Source organism: Anas platyrhynchos, chromosome 3 (genome assembly GCF_047663525.1).
Source record: "Anas platyrhynchos isolate ZD024472 breed Pekin duck chromosome 3, IASCAAS_PekinDuck_T2T, whole genome shotgun sequence".
Taxonomy (NCBI): domain Eukaryota; kingdom Metazoa; phylum Chordata; class Aves; order Anseriformes; family Anatidae; genus Anas; species Anas platyrhynchos.
This window is the reverse complement of record NC_092589.1, coordinates 65,138,721-65,160,608: the sequence shown is the minus strand read 5'-3', so window position 1 is coordinate 65,160,608 and position 21,888 is coordinate 65,138,721. Positions and strand designations below refer to the sequence as shown.

The following is a 21,888-nucleotide window of genomic DNA, read 5'->3' as shown; positions in this document are numbered from 1 at the left end:
TTCCCAAAACTCATGTCTCTTTCTTTCTCCTCAGCACGGATGCTTGCTTTGCATATAGCCGAGTCTAGCATATGTCATGACACATTGGTTAAACAGCTACTAGGTGTTTCTTACTGCTACTCTTTATAGATCCTATACATTTCCTTCTGTAACATGTAATCTTATCTAGACAGTAAGGATGTGCTAATGTCATTCAGTTTCCTACCCTTATAGAAGACTCATAATGTAGTCTTGAAGGCTGGCTATTGGAAATAACTATAGCTGGCTCTACCAGTAAAATCTGTAGTTGCTTATAGGATTTAGAACTTGATGTAAACAGATATTGCATGACCTGATCCTGCCATTTCCACCATCACAAGGGTGCTTAAGGCAACTTGCCTTTGGAATTCTCTTTGCTCCCTATAGTGGTTAATCTTCCTGTATCCCTGAATTGTAGTGGTGCTCCATAGTACGTGGGAAAAAAAAATAAAAAAAAAAAATAAATCAATTTCCCTTCTTTCTCCATGAAAAGAATTTTTCAGTTTATTTACAAAACTCTCTGGAATGAGAAGGAGCCATTTGTGGTTGCTGTGGCTCATTTCTGTTGCACTGAAGATGCTAGGAGACTGCACAAAACTCTGTACCCCTGGTGAGATTTTTCAGTCTGTTGATGCTCTTTCTAACTAAATTCCGGGGAAATGTGTTCTGGCAGCCAGTGTACTTAATTTTCAGGATCACTTTGCCAGACATGTATTTAATAAAGATGAGGCATCCCCCAGTGAGATCTTGGCTGTTTGTGATGAGGGCCTCCTTGCTGGTAGACACCACTACAAAATGGTCACGGATACTCCCTCAGACTGTGGGACAGTCCTGTACTCATCTTTCTGTTGCTCTTTAGAACTGTTGACACTTGGTGAACAAAAAAGGTTGGTTTCTTTTTCCTCAGATGTAACTGAGGGAGGAGGAAAATGTTCTGTCAGGCCAGGCAGATGTTTCAGTCCTTATGGGATCTTTTTATTTCAAAACACTTGATGATCATCTTTTTTATATGTTGTGTACTACAGAAGGTAGCAATACTCTGAAGAAAAACTGAAGTCAGACAAATATCTGGAAGAGGACAAATATCTGGAAGAGATGCCATCCTCTTAGAAAGAAATCTTAAAAGTGTTTGTGAAGCACAAATCACAAAGAGGAAGAGAAGATGTTAAGAGTTTAACACTTGACTTTGAGACTGGTTTTCCTGTTTGCTCTTTTTGTGGCTGTCTCTCCTTTCAAGGTTTCCTCAGACTACTCTAAATCCAGGGGAGGTTGGATGGAGAGCTCACATTCCTCAGGCATCACCACTGGTTCTGTTGCATCCCAGAAAACTTATGGCCAATCAAACGTAGCAATTACTGTGCAATGGGTCTACCTCCCCTACAGAGCCCAGCTGCTGCCCCATCACAACACATCAAGTCCCTGGCCTCCATGTGGGTGATTTAAGGCCAAGCTATCAAGCAGAGCTGAGCCTGTAAGATTGAGCTCAGGTTTCATTTCAGCCCAGGCTGGCAATCTCTTTAGCAGTGATAATACAAGCTAATCAAACCCATGTGTACTTATTCTCCCAGTGCTGTTCCACCACCCCTGGGCTTTTCCCATGCTCTGCACTGTATGTTACCTACACATTGGTTCAGTGGTTTTGCCCAACAATTGTCTGTTCCATTTCTAATGTATTTTGCACACAGAGAAATGCTGTCCAAGAAAGAGTATGAGGAAATATGCTGTGGTTTGCAAACTGAATTCCTTAATGACTTTCTCATTAGAAGAGCTCACTGCCAAATGCTATTTGCTTTTGCCTAAAGGACAGTCCGCATGATTAAGAGTAACTGTGCTTCACACGAAGTATTGTTTTCAGGCCACTGCCACAGACAGCTGCTTCACACTAAGCAAGAGAGAGAAAAACAGATGCCAAAGAACTTGCAGAGTGATAAGTGTTACAAGAACTCAAGGGATATCCTGTCACAAATCCCCCATCACCAGGGCTGGTACCCATGGGGTGTGATTTGGTAGGTGAAGCTGAAGCAGGGCTCAGGTCTTGCAGCGAGGTCCACCCAGGAGAGGCTGAATTCCAGAGTAACTCTGCTGTGAAAATATTTCCTGTGAGCACTCACAAGCCTGAGAAACCAGAAGTAACAACAGCTTCCTAGCACGGATGGATTTCATTTGTCTAGCACATCCATTTCAAGAATGACCCTCTAAATGGACTTCTTGTAGTTGAAGATTGATGGTAAGACAGTGCACCTCAGCTGCAGCAAATGGGAAAAGAATATTCTTTTACCCCAAGCTTTTCCCCTGGCTGTGAAAATATACTCCTGCCTGGATTCCTGGATTTCTCGTGTATATTCTTTTTTTTTTTTTTTATACCATCACTTTCAATATATATATGAAGTAAAACTAAGCGCAAAATTTAATCGCCAAAGGTGTTAGAATTTGTTTGCTGCGTGCCATCAAAATCACCTATCATCCCATCATTTAAAGTTCAGACTCAAATTCAACTCCTTGTCCCTAACTTTCTATTTTTAATAGGGAGATCACAACTCATTGTTTTCAGAGTAGTACTTTGGAAAATATTCTGAGAAAGGAAAATCCCCAGTGATTTCATTCACTAATGAGGCTGAAAACTAATATTTGGACAAACAGTGCACACACACAAATAAATAAATCAATAAATAAATAAATAAATCAACAACAATGACAACAATAACAAAAACAAAAACAGGAAACAGCATTCAAGCCAAAAAGAGCTTAAAGACAGACAGGGGCTGGGAATAGTTCAAGATTAGCTTAGTGTCTTCTCTGATCTCTAGTAGTTAGGCTTTCTAAAGAGAAAAACATGATGGATGGATTCTGGACCTAAAACCAGTCATGAGCCTGCACACACATACTTTTGGATCTGATGCAAGTAAGCAGTCCTGGTTGATGCTTGTGTAAGAGGTGGGTAAGGACATCTCTGTGGGTCTCTGTGCTTCCACCATTTGCTTTGCCCATTGTTGTGCTGTATTTTCCATCCCTGAGAGTGTAGGATTTCATTGTGTTCAAAGAGCGCTGGAAAACAAGAGGATGGCTTGCTCAATTGCTGCTGGGCCACCTCTGACCGCCGGCACTGTTCCTAGCAGGCTGCTCACAGCATACCTCCATTTTAACTCACAAAAAAAAAAAAAACCAACAACAACAAACATTTCTGAGGGTTACGGAGGAATTTTTAAATTTTTATACCATATTTTATTTTATTGTGTCTTTGTAATGAAGTAGGTTGCACCAAAGGCCACATGTTTACAAGTGAGAGCATTTTGGGGAGTGCTAAAACCCTGACCTCTTGGCTGTACAGCCAAGGCCTAGCCCATGCGGACACAGTGCCTGCCCCCCTGCCAAGGCACCGTCCCTCTCTCTGCCTGGCTACCACATCTAAAACTTGTGGCTAACGGGAACGGTTGCTGCTCTCCTGGTAATTTTTCACCTGTAGACCCCAAAGCACTTCTTTACATTACTAATCTGTTGCTACTGTATAGTAATACCGTATAGTATTTACTTACTGTATAGTAAGTATAGAAATTTGAAGCAATGCCTGTGCCAGGCATTGCCTGATTTCACCACTGGCCAGATTTCACCATTTCTGGTTGCTTCCTTATGGTTGCAGTGTACAACTGCTGAAATCCTTGAGGTTTGCAGGCATCAGCAGCTTGATGCACCAAGAGAGAAGTAGTAAAGGCCAGCTCTCTGCCCTGCAGCAGTAAGGTCCCTCCCCAGGCACAAAGGTGGTCAGAAGCATGAGTTTGTCCCATTTCCTTTTGGCCTCCTTAGGAATGGGAGGGACCAGCCCTAGCAGCCACTGCTCACTGTGTTGCATGTCTCGGGCAAGTGCCTAGCCCTAAACTGGAGAGGGTGGAGGCTGAGAGTTATGGAGGGCAAGGTTGTCAGCTAGATCTTGAAGATGACCCTTTTCCAGCATGCTCCCTCATTTTCTATACACAAATATTTTTCCTCCACCCATATTTTTTTTTTCCAGATTCAATGACAAAGCACAGTGCTGGGCTTTCAGACAGTACCAATTTCTGGAGCACTTGTCTGTTTCTGATTTTCTCCTTGCCTGAGCCAGTATAGGGGCCTACCTTGCATTCGAAGCAAGCTTAATGAGACACAGTTTCATTACACAGATTATCAGGCTCAAAGAAATGTCCAGCACAACAGACAATCAGAAAAAAATCCCTTTAATAGCTTTTAAGATTAAAAAAATAAATAAAAAGAAAAAAAAATACTCCTCTTAATTTAAAATATCAATTCTAACTTTTCAATGAGATGTTTGGTCTGCAATTCTAAGACCAGAAGCTTGTTTTGTTTCACACGTTGTGTTATAACATGGCATGAAATCAACCTTTAAATGGAGCTTGTCTTACATATGTTAACTTGTTCCTTCCTCCGTAACACTAACAACATGATTCTCCATTTGGAACTACGTGCTTTTTTTTTTTTTTTGAGATGTATCTGGGATGAATAAAAGACAGGAGAAAGTGTGAAAATGGCTATGCGAACATGTTATTTTATATTTAATATTGCTGAAGTTAGTGGAGATGGAAATTGGCCATGTGATGGATTTTAGCTGTAGAGAATTATCTTCTCTTGGCAATAAAGCACTGCCTGTCTTAAGGTCTCACACACAAAGCTTGACCTCTGAGCAGTTGCACGTAATGTTTTCTCTGTCAAGTGAATGTATTCATAATGATCTGTCACAGGTGCTCACACGTAATATGTTTCCTGTCAAAAGTGATCATCCATATTTTATATAGCAGCTTTGATGACAAATATTTTGTACTTCAGCTGCTTTTTCTTCCCTCTGTCAGACTTAATGAAGGAAAGTCATGGATAGTTTTTAAATAATGTCAGCTTCTTAGATCATATTACGATGTCTGCCTTTGAAAGTAGCCTCATGCAAGAACCAAAACACAGGGCTGAGAGAGACAAGGACATTTTCACATGGTAAACTCTTAAAAGCAATTTTTTCTGGCTCTTAATTTCAGAATCAATACACTTTGTACCTTTGGAATCTTCTCAGAAAAACATTGTCCTGTATTTAGAGAGCATTCACTACTTTGAAGTGACAAACTACTTTTGGTGGTACTCTTTTGGTACTTTGAGTTCACTACTTTGGTGAAAACATATCTGATAAATGGTTTGTGCTTGCAGCTTCTCACTATGCAGAATGCTGTTTATTCTCATGGTAGTGGTGTGTCTTGGTGGTAAATACACTTCCCTCATGGTTGTTCCACAGAGTGCCTTAGGGGCACAGAGAATTAGGCTCTTACGTTCTCATTGAAATTGTTTGTCCTAAGCAGGGCCAAGGATTTCTTTTTTCCTACCTGTTCAGCCCTACTGAGAGAAATAACCTTCATTCTGTATTCTGTTAATTAAAGAGGAAAAGTGAATTTGAACTCCTTTTGAGATTTCTCAGATTGTGATACTGGCCATTGAAATCTCAGAGTATAAAGGAGTGCCTTTCTCATTTCTGGGCTATGTATTTTTACCAAAGCTGTAAGTGAATGTACAGGGGTATTCCCAAACTTCCCTGCCACCAGGCAAACTCCCCCAGGCTAGCAGCAAGAGTGGTGCTTTTCAACCTGTAAGCCATGGATTCATATGGGCTTCTGCTCCACTTCCAAGGGATCCACAGAAGGGAGATGACAAAAGCAAGTTCATTGTGTATGCGAACTATTTATCAGCGTCTGCAGATAAAAATAAGTTCAGAACACTAAAATCGGTGATAAAAGTATGACACATGCATATTTATAATAATATCACAAGCCTGAGGGCAAAGCAGAACAGGAAGATGACAGTATTTATGAATTGGATTTACTAATATAAATGAGGACTGGATTTATCTTACATATAAAATAGAATCAGATGTCTCAATTAAAGTTTACAGTTAGAAAAATGTCTGGGTTTGTCATACAAGAAGAGGCCAAAAAAACAGTGACACAGGCATAGAGCTACTTGATGCTTAATTATCAAACTCCTATTTAAGAATGCAGCCAAGAAGGAATTAGAAGGAGGTAAGAACTTCTACAGTACTGAGAGATACAAAACATTACTCTGTACCACTGAGAAGTAATTCACTGACTAATGTCTGCTGCTGAAAATACAGCCTGCAATATCTCCCGTTTTTCTGCTACTTCCAAATAAATACTGGATAGTCTTAAGCAGTCAGTGTACTAAGTTTTCCTTTCGTTGTCTGAAGAATTATAACAATCCAATTGAAAAGAAAATATAATCCTACCTATGCTCCATGCTGGGATTGGAGCAGGGTAAATGCCACAGTTAAGTCTGAACATCAGGTTGTAATTGTTAGAGATTAAAAACATGCCAGAGAGAACATTCCAGAGGAAGAAGGAGGGTGAGAAGGATGGCTCTCCTGTGTCTTTTTATTAGAGCAAATTAGCATTAGATCTAACAGAGGCATATTCTGCACAGCAGAACTCAATCAAAATACATTTAGTCAATGAAGGAAATGATATACTGGGTTGTTGTTTAATCATCCAGATTTGAAAAGCAAATATATATGAACGTGTATTTATCTGCTGAGTCAAGTGCATACAAGGTTAACTGAAGAAGCAGCAGGAAAAACACTGGAAATAACTAGAAGAAAAATAAATTTTCTCTAGGATGCTGCTGTTCTACAAAATCTATTTTAAATTTAATTTGCACTTTGTTATTTCTGCAAGATGTGAGCATGTCAGTTAAGCTTTTCATTTTTATGCTGGTGAAGTAATCACCGAAATGAAATGTTGGGTCATAATAGAAGATGCAAGAAAAAAAAAAAAAAAGCAATCTTTAAAGAGCTGTCAGAGGGGAGGAGGGTGGTCCACCCTTCCAAGTACAAAGGAACCATTATGCTCTTGTTCTTTGGAAAGAAATTGTCTAATTTCTTATTCTCTTCCTTCTCCACCTTGTTTTTTAATACTTCTCTTTGCAGTGCATCCTAACGTGAGCCAGGGTTGCCAAGGAGGGTGTGCTACGTGTTCGGACTACAACGGATGCCTGTCATGTAAGCCCAGACTCTTCTTTGTTCTGGAGAGGATTGGCATGAAACAGATTGGAGTATGTCTTTCCTCGTGTCCAAGCGGATACTATGGGACACGGTATCCTGATATTAATAAGTGTGCAAGTAAGTGCTGGGGAAAGGGGAAGCACATTGATTTGTTTGTCCTCTTTTGAATGCTCCTTAGGAGTCAAGTCAACAGAGAAGCAGGAGGACAGGCCGAGTTTTATTTTTTCAGTTCTGTTATAGTAGTGCAGTAAATATTAACCTGAGCAAGGAGTTAAGTTGAAAAATTAGAAAAGTGCCTAATGCTCATGGGTCCCAGCTCTGCTTGAGTGACTTGCCTTGGAGCTGGGAGGTGGCCTCTGTCTCTACACCCTGATGCAGAAGTGGGGCAGCAGCAGGGACAGGCACTGCCCTCCAAAGGCTGGGGCAGCAAGGCTGAGCAGCTGCAGCTCTGTAAAGCAGAGGCTGAGGGCCACTGAGCCTCAGGGACTGGGGCAGTTCCTGGCCTTCCCCCCAAGATGTGAAGAGAAGGTGGCACTCTGTGGAGATGCGCTTTGCCCTGGTCTCCTTATAGTTTGCCTCACAAGCAGTGTAAATGTCTGTACCAGCTGGCAAGGTCTCAGCCTGATCTGGGGGAGGTTAACAATCCGTGTTGCCTCTGGGCTGGGAGACAGAGAACTCAATTCTATTCTTTACCATTTGGGCAACATTTTGACCCTACCGTGTATTTTGAACCGTAAATGAACTGGAAAAGATTGTAATAGCATTTTCATTCCCCTCCTTGCCCTCCCTCCTGTGATTTTTGTTGTTGAGTTCAGTTTTTAACCCCACAGGTAATATAAAAACATACATGCGACAGCCAAGCCACTCTCCCAGATTTTACCTGGTAATAAAAGTTATTTAATGAACAGACCCCAGAGTAAAATCTTACAGAGTAACTTGACACTGTAAGTACTTGCTCACTTTTTAGCAGTGTGTGGCCTTAAATATAAGACACGAGCTGTGTCATGCACCAGTTTTTGCTTATGTCTTTTAAAAATACTTGAGAACTGGAAAATATATTGTTAATGCCATTCTGGGTAATCATATAGAGGATGCGTGAAATACTACAGGATTGTTGGTCAAACATGAGAAAGTCACTTAAAATATGAAAATTACGTTGACATAAAACATGTTTTATTTCTTCTGGATGGATGGAGATAAATAGCGTGGAACTGGGTCCAGTACATGTAGCTGGTGGAGTTAGTTACTACCTATGCTATGTCAAGGTAGATCATAAGTACTATATTGTTATTCTGATGAGCTATGCTCTGTTTTCAGTTTGAACAGGTCTGCAAGAATACAAGAAGTGTGTGACCACTCAGCATCAGGCCATCCTTATTAAAATCCGACTCATACTAAGACCACTTGTTGCTTCCCACAGTGCATGTACAGGGCATAGGGAAAATCTAAAAATAATTTGCTACCTTTGAAGATTGTTTTGCAATGCTAGAGTCATATGAAGTGATTTTGCCTTGAATTCTAGTGTGTGTGAGAGAGCCTGTGTTTTTTCATGGCAAAGAGCATCAATGTTATTGTCTGTTTGCATTTCAGAATGTAAAGCTGACTGTGAAACCTGCTTCACCAGAAACTTCTGCACGAAGTGTAAAAGTGGGTTTTACTTGTACAGTGGAAAGTGCCTTGAAAAGTGCCCTGATGGGCTGGAAGCCAACAACCACACGATGGAGTGCACCAGTATCGGTAAGTCTGGCCCCGTCACATAACGGCTTGATCCTCTCTGGTTTCCTCAGGGGGGTGGGGGGTCAGTGGAGGCCACGAACTGCTAGATCAGTCACAGCACCAGGGAAGGGCATCTTAAATCTGCCCTGGACATGTTCTGCATCACAAGGTGTATTCCTCAGCACAGCAAACTCATGACATTTCACAAAAGCCAATCTTGGTTGTGCCCCAAAACACAACCCTGAAGCTAAGAGCAGTTCTGCCTCAGGACGTATGGCCCATGTCATCCCACACGTTTGGCCTACCCTGAGGTAGAAGGACATCCATCCCAAGCGTGAGCTGTTATGGCGTTATGCAGCATCGCTAACATCAAAGGCTCAAAAATCCTGAGCCAGGCCCCGCACCTAGTTTAAAGACTGAAATACTTAACTGCTTTGCTCTCAGTCCCTTAGGCTACCTGACTCTTCCAAGCATGTGTGCTAGAGCATTTTGAAGCTTACCTTCCCAGAGGCAAAGGCTAGAAGCTAAAAAATTAAGATAAAGATGAAATTCCAAATGATATTTTTGTATAATCACCTGACTGCAGACAGCGAGGATTAAAACAAAATGCCGAATAGCACAGTGCTGTCAGTGAAGGAATGAGACTGGCAGCACTGCTGCAGTGACTCACGGCTGCAGAGACTAGAACTGCTTTTGTATCTCTTCAGCCTCTGACTCACAAGCTCCGATTATTCACGGCCAGGGTGATTTTGGAGGTCACCACACCTAGCTGTCTGCTCCATCCCTCCACCACCCCTGCAGCTGAGAGAGAGCAGAAAGAGTTATGTGTTTGCCTGTGGGCTGCTGCAGTTCACATCCGCTGCCACGGGCATGCTGAGGCTGCGTCAGGACTCAGCTTATTTTAGTGCACGGGCTGTGAATTGTGGTGGCTGTGGGCTGGGAGCTGCGGTGGGAGCGGTAACCTCTTCAGCCACCAGCAACCAGGGAGCACTTAGGCGCAGCCTGGCCATGATGGAAATCTCCTCTCCCACGGCGTCGTGCACATAACTCTCCCTGGCATGACCTGTTTTGCAGGGCAAGCAATGCAGGAGTAAAAGTAATGTGCAGTAGTTTGTCGCTTATTAGTTCAGGTGGTAGTGATGGTTTTTATGGTTTTATTTTCTAGCAAAGACTTTCATCTTTGAAAGCAATTCAAGAAATCATTTTTGTTCCTTGGTGGCTTTTTCCAAGTGCCGTAGACTTAGCTGCTTTAACAATGACTCAGTCTCAACTCGGAAAAGCCATTTAAAGCTACAGAGGAAAAACAGAACCTTTTTGTGCACGTGAAGGCCAATTATTTTAACAGGAGAGCTCCAGTGTAATATTAAAAACAAAATGAGCCACATGACGATTCACTGGAGGAGGGCTCAGAGATTGCCTGAGGTCAGTTATAGTTTTAGGTTTTGAAAAATTTGAAAGTAAATTCTGGAGCTGGAAAAATGTTGACGTACAAAATCCTCCTGATAGAGGAGCAAGAATCCTTTCCTTCTTTAGAGGAGGTTTATAGTCTTAAGCACACATGGGAATATAAAGCAACTATAAGTGTTTACTGCTTTTTGTTAAGAGAAGGATACTGAGGAGATGGCACAAGAGTAGCATAGCTATTAAGAGCATGTTTTGAAGCTCCAAGGGTTGCTCCCATTTTTGTCTGTATTTTTAGGACAAGTGTTCATATGCACACCTTTGAGTTCCTAATAGTACAGGATGTACGTTCAGGTCACTGTAGTTTGGAAATGGCAACCTGTACTTTTCTTAAAAGATTACATCCCTCTGCTTTGCCTACTTAAATATTATATGCATTACAGATGTTGGCTCTTTCATTATTTAAGTTGAATATCAAGCAGGAGATAACCAAAGATGCTTGATTCTTAATGTAATACCTTTTGATATTAGTTGTTTCACTATAACTCTATTTATTTACAAATTCAGTACCTCTAAGACCAACTGCAGCAGCTTGACACAATGATTTCAATCTCCTGTCACACCAAAGTTTAATTCTGCTGAGGTTATAAGGATCTATATCTCCACAGAACCAAAGCAACCTAGTAACTGATTTCACTGAAAGCAATTGTTGTGTTGCCCTGTTTCAGGAACAGATTACAAAACAGTGGGTACAAAAGAGCATCTGACATGATTGTTGGACATTATTTTATGTAATATACCTTCAGCAGTCCAAATTCACTCAATTCACTGCTGTAAATCCTGATTAATTCCATTATTTTTTGCTGCCTTTTGGCTGATGCAGAATAAAATAAATGTACCATATGCATTATGTATACTAAAAGGTATTGGCCAGGCTCAGCTTGTCCTATGTTTGTTGCAGTGCACTGTGAAGCTAGTGAGTGGAGTCCATGGAGCCCTTGCACAAAGAAAGGAAAAACATGTGGTTTCAAAAGAGGAAATGAAATAAGGGTCAGAGAGATCGTACAACATCCGTCAGCAAGGGGCAATCCTTGCCCAGCTACAAGCGAGAGCAGAAAATGTGTTGTACAAAGAAAGAGATGTCAGAAGGAAGGAAAAGGTACCACATTATCATCATCATAATTTGAGACTGGTATTGTGCTTGTTTAATAATTCACATCTGAATTCCCAGGCCTTGACTGCTGGTTTCACCAAAGCTCCCATTGATGTGGTATTCTTTGGGCTGGAGGGAGACGTGCCCTTGCCTGGAGTAAATAAAGTCCTAATGCTGCTGAAAAAATGTGCTTTGTGTGATCTAGAGAGGACAGGGTGGGCTGGATGGGAAGGCACATTCTCTCTAAGTTCTGCTGAAAGAACTGCCAAGATGAGGGGTTGCATGTGGAGCTCAGAGCAAAAAGGTCTGTTGTAAAACATGTCATGGTGGGAGTTGCTTGTTGGGTATCAGGCAGTCAAATTTTATGCTTCAACCACAGGATTCCTCCAAACTGGTTCCTATTTCATGCTCCCCTACAGGTATGCCCATAATTCTTGCAGTTACAGTGCTGTGGCCTCTCTCCCACCCTGACCTCTTTGTAATAGCTTTGGCTGAACAATGTGGCCTGATCCTGCCATCTACATGTGGCTTGCAGAGTTCCAGCATGGGAGAAAGACCACAGCATTGCTTGGCAGCCAAGGGATACTCCACCTGGTTTTGCCCAGTTATCAGGAATGCCAGCAGAACTGTCCCTCCACGTGAGCCAGCGTGGCAGGCTTACTCCCCGTCACAGGACCTTGTGGATGCCATCCAACATGTTAAGAATGGGAGATAGTTAAGAAATGTATGAAACAATAATTTATACAAATTCTACCCAACAGAGATTGTTATTTGATATTCTCCCCTTAATGTACAGGGAAGTTACTTGCTCTGTCCCCAGTGCAGTTACTGTGGTTGACACAGGAGTGCCATGGGAACATTTCCTTTCCACTGTCTCTCCCATTTTCCCCACCCTTCCTGTTTCTCCATCCCTTCTATTTCCCCTAAACCTTTCAAACTCAAAAGCAGGCTTTATTCTGAGGATGAGTGGAAGGGGTACAGCACCTGTGTGTGAGCCAGCATGAGCTGCTGGTACCAAGAAGTAACTTAGTGTCTATTGTTAAATTATCACTAGAAGTGCTGCAGATTACTGATAGAAATGTGAAAAGGTTTTGGAGCCTGTAATCCTTTTGAAGGATGGCTTGTTCCCTCAGAATATACATCATGAGTAAATAAATGTTAGAAGGAAGATGTTATGAAGCAGAAGCTTCAGGTGCCTCTCCCTCACTGAAGAATTGGCTAGATCTACTGATTTATGGGAACCTATGGGGCAGATTTCACCTTCCTGAGGTTAGTTCAGCCTCCCTGTGTCCAGCAGTGCCTTGGAGAGGTAGAGCAGTGTGGCTGCCTCAAGGGAGCAGCCAAGGCAAACTATTTACAGATTCCCTCATGCTTAAGACTCTATCTTCAAAATGTCCATGAAGATTATCACTTTTGCTCATGTACAGCAGCACAGCTTGAAAAACACAACCCTGTTAGCCCACTGTAACTGGCCAAAAAGTGTATTTTTTTTTCCTACCAGTTACTTTTGCTAGAACTGAAAACATAATTCCGAACTTACTTTAATTTTGAAACTGAAAACTGTTGTTTTTCCTTGAGGTGATAATGTTGTTTTGTATTTGTTATGGCAATATGGAAACATCTTCAGACTGGACAAAAGATTTCTTTTTGAGAAATATTTGCTCTTCATTTGCTGTTCTTGTGTAGTAAGTACTTTAAAAGAAACTCCTCACGTATTTTACTGTCAATTCTTGTTTTATGGGACCTGAGCCAAGCCATATTTGAAAAATGTTGCATACCACAAGAATTCCTTTAAAATTGTGAATCCTGAATTTCCTGCAATATGCATAAAACTCTTTTGTTTTTCTTCCTCTTGAGCAAGTCACAGACTACATCCTAGCCTGTTCTACTCTTGGTAGACAATTCCTATGAAACAAATGCAGCCAGATGTAACATATATTCCAACACTACCTGTGCCTTTAGGATTTGCATGTTTATGGCTAGAAGTCTTTTTTTTTTTTTTTTAGTGCTCTGAAATCCACCATTGTACAATCCTTTGTAACATTAACCACAAATGTCTTACTTTTGCACACCTTCAGAGGGAGATGAATTTATTATTAAAAAAAAATAATAATATATTAATAAAACCAAAGAAATTCACATATAAAACATTAGGTTAAAATAGCTTGAAGAGATAGATTATGGTGACACAAGCCAGGAAACCGAGAATTAAGCTAAAGGTTTTCCTTATGTTCCTACTGGAGTAGGGAAATGAAGCTTTCCAACTTAAATCTCCAGGCAACTTATCTTGCTTACTGCCACTATCCCATATTACTCCAAGAGAAACTTCTGTTCCCCTTTGAACATGAGAGCACTGGCACAAGAAGCCAAGCCAGGCTCTGTTCTTATGGCTAGCTGGTCCAGTCAATGAAGGGAAGGCAAGTTAACAACAAAAACTCTTTTGGACAGAGAAGGGAAAGTAAATACTTACTGTTAATTAATTTTGAAAATACTGTTTTGCCTTGTACAACTCCACGTTGCCACTTGGGAGTTGGTTTGGAGCCCAGCTTCCACAGCTCTGGCTTGAAGTCTGGCAGCAGAGCTGGCCATTACTGACAGCACTGCTAATGATCTTCCCTCCACGGAAGCAAAGACAGAGTTAGCTTGGTCAGCCTCTGCCATTTCCATGTTGAATACATGTCTGTGGCCGAGGGAGTAAGGGCAAAGACCACATGATGACGGGGTATGTCCGTCAGAGATGCCTCAATGACTTTGCTCAAGAAGTTGAGATCAGAGACAGGATGTTAGTCAGTTCAGTTGCTGCTATCTCACAGAAGAAAGAACATGTTTCTGGAACAGCTATGCAAAGCAAGATAAAACAAATGAATACAGCTTTTTTTTTTTTTTTTTTTTTTTTCTTTTCCATCTGCTGGTGTGTCCTTAAAGCTGGTGCAATCTGCTATAACTCGTTTTTTCCCCTCACTGGCTATTAAATTAAGTTTTACTGGGAGATGATGCTAGGTTTTTTTTTTTCCAGAATGAATGCAAACAAATGGGAATAATTAGATTACCAATAGCCTTACTAGACTAAAAGGTTCTTCTTATTCATTTTAGCACTAAATTAGTTGAATCCAATGTGTTTTGACATGGTACTTTGCATGTGTTTCCCATATAGGCTCCTTTTATAATTCAGTCCAATTGAAACCTCACTGCAACTTATTTTATAATTGTCCTTTTTTAAACTCACAATGTACAGTTCTTTTTAGTCCACAAGATTATGATTTCAATTTCCAGTTTTTTATTCCTTTCTCTCCAGCATATTTCCATAATTCAGTGCCCTCAGCACAATGCACTGCTGCTTTTACCTTTCTACGCTTAACGTCTCCTTCTGCACTGGCAGAAGGCATACTTAGATAGTCAACTCTTTCTTGTATCCATGTCCATAAATGGCAAATGTATTTTCAGATATATTGGAAAAGCATAGTTTGAAGAGCAGGAGAAATGTTGCAAATTATCCATCTATATTATTAGTTTGCTTTAATAAATGTCAGGTAAAATGTCAGGGAGGTTAGCTGGGACTGAACAGAAAGTTATGTGGAGAATGTTCTCTTCCATTTGGATGTGGGGTCTTGGTTGAATTACTTGTGCTTGGCCAAACACAAGCAATTTGCAGCCCTTTTGGTCTGCAAATGGGGATGAGATTAACTTTTACTGGTCAAAAGACAAATTCCAGAACTGCATCCAGAAGTATGTCGGGAAGGAATTGCATGTTTTCATGCACAAGTAACTCTACCAAGACCCCACATCCAAATGGAAGAGAATATTCACCACAAATATCAGTCCCAGCTAACCCCCCTACAGAGTAGTCACCTTTACATGCTTTCAGATAACATTTTCTGATCAGTTGGAAGAGACTGAAAACACTCACCAAAAGACTAAGTGGGAAAACCAGGGAAAACAGGGGAAAAAAGGGAAAATATCTTAGAAAGCTGGGTATTATTCAGGCTAATAGGCTACGTTGGTTACACAATTGTATTGTTGTAAAAAATAAATAACATATTTCAGTTGTTTTCTGCTCATATATTCACTCATTTGTATGTTGGTGGCATTCATATGTTCAAAGGAGAGAATGAATGCTAACTGTGTCCATTCTGTGCAAAGACAAACCAATGGAAGGTTCTGTTCCTAAACAGAAAAAACTTAAGCATTAGATGTGGAAAAATAAAATAAAAAATAATAATAATAAAAAAAATGCTGAGATGAATGTGGAATGATACATTTCTTTTTCACTGTAGAGTGTAGTAATTGTCACCCCACACAGTCTGAAAGCAGGATGCTGTTATAAAAATAAGTGGTTTGTGCTCTAAGGAGAATATAGTTGTTACGGTGTGGTTTCTTTTTTGGTGTGCAGCAAGAATAAGACAGAAAGCAGAGCTTTTGAGATGAGGAGCTGATTTCTAGATGCACACTGGCAGAAATAAGGGAACTAAGGGAACAGGATTTTGTGTTGAGCAGTTTTATTGAAGGAAGCATATGTGTTTGGGAGAACTATTAAAGTTATGTGTAAAAAATGTTTCTATACTACATGTGAATATAAAAATACAGTTTTGATTTTAATAGCTAAGAAGGCTGATACTCAGGTCATCTCTGTTGTTTCTGTGAAGTAACTCCTCTACACTTTGTTGGTATGTGTCCACATAATGCTTCAAACATATTACTCAGATTATGTCTGAAAATGTCTTCAGTTGTCTATGGTGTGAGGAAGGAGTCCTATCAGGCACCCATTAGACTTCCAAAACCACCACTCAGCAAAAAATTCCAAGCCATTTATCAAAATTTTACTTTAGTTGAAAACAGTGTAACTTAATACTAACAAGCCTAAAATATTAGGCCATAAACTAATTGCATTCACTTAACTTAAACTCCTTGAGTTACCCACCCTAATGTATACACTCTGATGCCATATGGATCCAGGTAAAAATGAATCACTGAAGGCTCTAACAAAGTTGGCCCTTTAGTATGGGAAGGAAAGGAAAAAGTGGAAAAAGGAACAAGGAAAAAGGAAAAAGGAAAAAGGAAAAAGGAAAAAGGAAAAAGGAAAAAAAAATGCTAAAAATCAGATGTTTATGTCTAAGCAAGTTATAGACGAGTCATGTTAAAGGTGTGATACTGCACCCAGGGAGGAGGATTCATGGCCCCATTAGATGCATTCTGAGAAGGGCAAAATGGTTTGCCCACTGAAAGTGCCCTTTTTTCCCCTCAGCTAAGTACAGTCTAGGGTGAGTGATGTGGTCTTTTACCTGCTAACTTCTACATATTTTGAATTAAATGACACATTTTCCCCATTTGCAGTGTAATGACTTTGTAACACTGCGAAATCTAACCCAGGGTTCACCCAGGCTGACTCAGTAAGCAAGGCAAGTGTGTGTCAGGGGATCCATGGGTCAGTCAAAGTAAAACAGAAAGTAGAACTGAAAAATACTTGTTTGCAATAGTCATTTCATTAAGTGCTGGAAAAATCAGGGTTAGGCAGTGTTTTGTTGTGTTTGTTGATAAACATCAATTAATGGCTGGACACCTGCTTATTCAAAGGTGAATTCTTGTTTACAGAGCAAGCTATAAGTATGGTCCTATCCATTCCACACACTAAAGAGAAAAGTCTGTTCCCAGGGCAAGGGAAGCCCAAGGCAGGCTAACAGTTCCCTAGTGTACTATTTTTAATCTTTTTTTTTTTTCTCATTAAAATAACAATAATTAAAAAAAGCAATTCTAGACATTTTTGGTACTTCAAATTTTTATTTAACCATATTTAAGTCATAAGTATTGAGCATTGGGACAGACTGCCTAGGGAGGTTGTGGAGTCTCCTTCTCTGGAGATATTCAAGGCCTGTCTGGATGCCTACCTGGGCAGCCTGCTCTGAGGAGCCTGCTTTGGCAGTGGGGTTGTACCCAATGATCTTTCGAGGTCCCTTCCAACCCCTACAGTTCTGTGATTCTGTGAGTCTGTGATAAGCATAGCTACATGGAGAAAGTAAGATATTCCGATCACAGCTCATCCTGAAAGTCAAATCCACTCCCTTACGTAGAGCTCAGTGACATTTGAAGCAGAAGGACTGGAGCATGTGAGCCACAGAGACATCGCAGTGCACAGTTCTCTAGTCTAACTGTGAGAGATGGGGTGTCCTGTGTGAAGGTCACTCGTGTGGTTATGGTTAATGACCTTACTCCATGGCAGGTCACAGGACTTCTGAAGTTTCAAGATGAACACAAAGCTAATTACTGCATCCCCATGTTTACATTCTGCATACGCCAATGGGTCATAGCTCTGGCCTTTGCAAGCCTGAGTTACTATAATTGAGGAATCTGTCTCGCAAAGAGTTTGGTTGTTTATTTTCTGTTTATTCCTGCCAAGAGGACCTCTCATTTCCTTTCCTCGTAGGGGTTTTGACTCTTTAACTTTAACACATTTCCAGCCTCCAAGAGTAGGGCTGTTGAGACTGGGAATCCATTACCTCCAGCATCAAGGGAAATGACTTTCTGGAAATACTTTGAGCAAGGCAGGATGTGGACTGCATAAGGCTGCCCACCACCACTGGCCAGCACAAATAGGTGCCATCTAGAAAAGAGACCAGGGTGAGAAGGGTTAAGAAGGGAAAAAGAGGATCGGTATGAGTCAGAGAGATTTGTGAATCCAAATCCAAAATAGCTTATATCCAAGGATGTACTGGCACTAGAATTCAAGGGCTGAAAAGATAGGAAAAAGCTATTTCTAAACTTTAATCATAGCACTTTCCAAATTTAATCATGGTTAAGCACTTCTGAAAGTCATGTTAGGTAACTAGCTGCAAACTGGGACCTTAAAATCTGAGCTAATTAATAGAAATACTGCATTTTGCTTCAGGTACATTTACTTTGTGCTAGTGTGAACATTAAATTCTCATCATACCTCCCAGTTCTGACAGACACATATACACTGTGCAAGCAGGTAATACAAACATGCTGTGTGCCTCTGCACATACATTACTATGCACTGTGGCAGTCCTGTCAAATCTGAGAAAGAAGTGGGTGGTCAACTGTTCCTGTAAGGAAAGTGAATCAGAAAAAAAAAATAAAAATCTGACTGCATTCTTGTATTAAAGTGTGGATGACATGAGGTCTTCTCTCCTCAGATCACCAAACCAAATAAGGGATAGAAGTCAGCTCTTTGTCTCTTTCTGATCTTCCCTTCTGGAGACTCTTTGTGCTCCAGAAGTGGCTGGCAGGCTATCTGTTAGATGTCTGAGCTCTGTAGGAAAAACAGGAGGTCACCAAGTCCTCTCCCTCCACCCTTACAAAGTGCCCATCAGGTATCCATTCAGCACCAAACTTCCCCCACCTTTCTGTCCTGAATAGAAATGTTTGAGATCAAGAGGAGTAGCTACAGTTTTAGAAGGTGAAATCTGCAGCTATGTCTATGCTGCCAAAGAAAAGCAGGCAAAGGTGCATTCCCTGACCACAAGGTCAAGGAGCATCTTTTGGTCTGCATCCAGACAAGTTGGGGCTATTCTGCTGATTTGTCTGGGGAAAGAGAGACAAAATAGAGAGAGCTGCTGCAGACCAGAGTCCCACACCAGTGCAGACGCAAAGGGGCCTGCCTGCTCTTTGCCCTTCTTCCTTTGCTCATCATACTTTACTAATCCATGGCACCTTCACCTTTGGTGGCATCATATCACTGTGCTTCAGGGAGGTGAAAATAGGAAACTTTGGCTACTGTGGGTGTGAAGGTGCAGGGGGGAAATCTCTTGTGAAAGAGCAGAGTACCATTCTCTCTTGCCGTACATCACTTCCTTGGTCTGCCTGCATATCCTCCTTTATCCATCTTTCCCTTCATTTCTCAAGGCTGATACATCTAAAGTCCTCACCCTAACTTCTAGCAATTCAAGGAGCTCTTCCTGAGAGATGTTTTTTTATTACAGCTGGAATAGGAAATCGTCCTCTTCAAGGCTGCGTGCCATGGCAAAATACCTTGACAACTTCTTTCTCTTGACTCTGCAGAAGACCACAGCAAGCTTTTTACTTGTCTTAGGGCAATATTACCACAAAATAAAAATGTAGAAAAGTGGCTACTGACAGCAGGTCTCACCCAGCCCTTGCCATCTGGAGATCTAAACCCCTCACCATTTTGGATTGTATGACCTGGAAAGAAGAACATATGCAAGAAAGAAGTTTGCTGGTACATCTATCGAATTTAGTCCAAGAATGCAAAACATTTGGGGTATGCAAGCTACAGAGTAAATCAGGCAGTGGGTGTTTCAAGCCTGATGGTGACACTCACAGCACTGTTTAATCAGCTAAATCCTGGGCTGTGGAACACTTCCATGTATAGCAATGCTGTTACAACATTGCAAATTGTGGAAAGCAATGGCACTCATTCACTATTGTATTAGCTGCCTAATTCTTTTAAAGGGCCTGATCCAAAGCCCACTGAAATCCCATTGACTTCAGAATACTTTGGACCTAGCTGTAAAGAAGAGATTTTCAACATTCCTTTGTAACAAAGTGAAAACAAGTACTTTTTGGCTGCAGTTTCTCCTCATCTTTCTAGATATTTGTCTGTTCTTCCCCACCCAGGCAGCTCTGTTTGCTTTTCCCCAGCCAGGTCTCTGCATCTCCAGTCTCCTTGTCTCTCTCAACACACTTTCCCTGCCAGCTCTGACACCTGTTGTAGCCTTTGGTCTGCTTAAGCTGCCACCTCCCAGCTCTCTTCCAGCCTCATAGCTCTGAAAAAGAAAACACTCACTGCCACAATTTTTCATTATAAAGTTCCAAAGGAGTTTCAGGTTATTCCCAATGAGATAATATCCAGCCTTATTATCAGAGACCATAAAGATCAGGCAAGAGGTTGTGGGAATCTCCACCATGGAAGATTTTTAAGGAGGTTAGACAAACATCCATCAGAGACAGTCTGAGTATAGTAGTCCAGCCACAGAGTCCAGTAAGGGACTAGATAATGCTTTGATAGGCTTCCCTACATTTCTGAAATTACCACAAAATGTCCATGAAATTTCTTCACGCCTATTGCCTTCTGTAAGGCTTCCACAGAGAGACAGCACATTGTACATTTATAGAGCAAAAGTTCAAGTACCTCTGTTCATTGACATCAAAATAAAGCCTCCTGCTGCCTCTACCAAGTTCAGATTTTCTTTTGGGTCTGAAACAGGGAACTGAAACCAACTTTCCTTCCATTTTGTTCGGTGTATGCATCCTGCATTGCTAGTATATCTGCCATGTTCCTTTTTGCATTTACCTGCTTTGAATCATTGTTATAGAAAGAGAAAACTTCAGTCGGCATGTCACATTAATTCACCAGAGATGGAAGCTAGCCCCACTCCGTCAATGAAGCTATGTATATTTTAAAAGCAAGTAAGGATATGGCCCGTGAGAAGAATATTGTTGCACATTTAGGCTTGAGAAAAAGGGAAAAAGAGAAGAAAGAGAGAAGGAGAGAGAGGAAGAGAGGAAGAGAGAAAGAAAGAGAGAAAGAGAGAAGAAAGAGAGAAAGAGAGAGAGAGAGAGAGAGAGAGAGAGAGAGAGAGAGAGAAAGAAAGAAAGAAAGAAAGAAAGAAAGAAAGAAAGAAAGAAAGAAAGAAAGAAAGAAAGAAAGAAAGAAAGAAAGAAAGAAAGAAAGAAAGAAAGGAAGGAAGGAAGGAAGGAAGGAAGAAAGAAAAAGAAAGAAAGAGAAAGAAAGAGAAAGAAAGAAAGAGAAGAGGTAATGTTAAGAACTGATGCAAACAATATTTTTCACTAATTTCTGTTGAAGTAATTTTGCAGTGGCAAGAAAATAAAGAGAAGAAGGAAGATCATTTGTCATAACAGTTCTGTGGCCATGTCTTTAATGCAAAATTCAGAAAAAGCATTTCCAAAATTTTCTATTTTTAGTTCCTTGAAACAAGAAATGATAGTAAAAGAATTGACCAGTGGTCCACAAGTGAATCATAAACAGGCAAGAATTTAATGATTAACTGGGGGGATTTTTCTACTGTTTTTTGGCTCATAAGCAAAATGACCTAGTAATGAAATTTCTCGATTTTAACCTAATCCTCCCCAATATCTATGGCAAACAGTAGCCCCAGCATAAAGATTTACAGCTATGGTTATGTCTCTGCTTTGTTCTTAAGCGTGTATTTACTTCTGCCCATTTGCTTTCTGAAATTCTCTCTCTCATTTGTCATCTGAAGAACTCCGTTTAAAAGGAAAACAGGCTTCAGACATGAAACACAGCTACATTCCTGAAACATGAGATGAACAACCTTTAATTCACGCAACCTTTCATTTACAGTAATGTTTAATGGATGGCCCAGTCTAGTTATGGACAATGCCTCTCCCTGTCATTAGCCTACAGAAAGGTTTAAAACACTTAAGCATTTAAAGAAGCCCTGTTTCAGACCCTGTACTCTCTCCTTCCCTCCCTCCCCCACTCCCCATCACCCTTTCCAACTTCCCTTGTTCTAAGTGCATAATCTAAACGCTGTACTCTGCAAATTGCACTTATTGTTGGCTTCAGGCTTGGAAGGACCCTTCTGAACACTTTTTATACAAACCC

General features: G+C 40.8%; 1 protein-coding gene across 2 annotated transcripts in view; it reads left to right on the top strand.

Moving 5' to 3' along the window:
• Positions 1–21,888, top strand: part of RSPO3 (R-spondin 3) — a 61,402-nt gene that overhangs the window by 28,059 nt on the left and 11,455 nt on the right. For both annotated transcript variants that reach the window (XM_005009596.6, XM_021270533.4), the window contains exons 2-4: positions 6,983–7,174; positions 8,648–8,794; positions 11,136–11,333. In XM_005009596.6, coding sequence (XP_005009653.4) covers positions 6,983–7,174; positions 8,648–8,794; positions 11,136–11,333 — 537 coding nt within the window. The remainder of the gene's footprint in view (positions 1–6,982; positions 7,175–8,647; positions 8,795–11,135; positions 11,334–21,888) is intronic.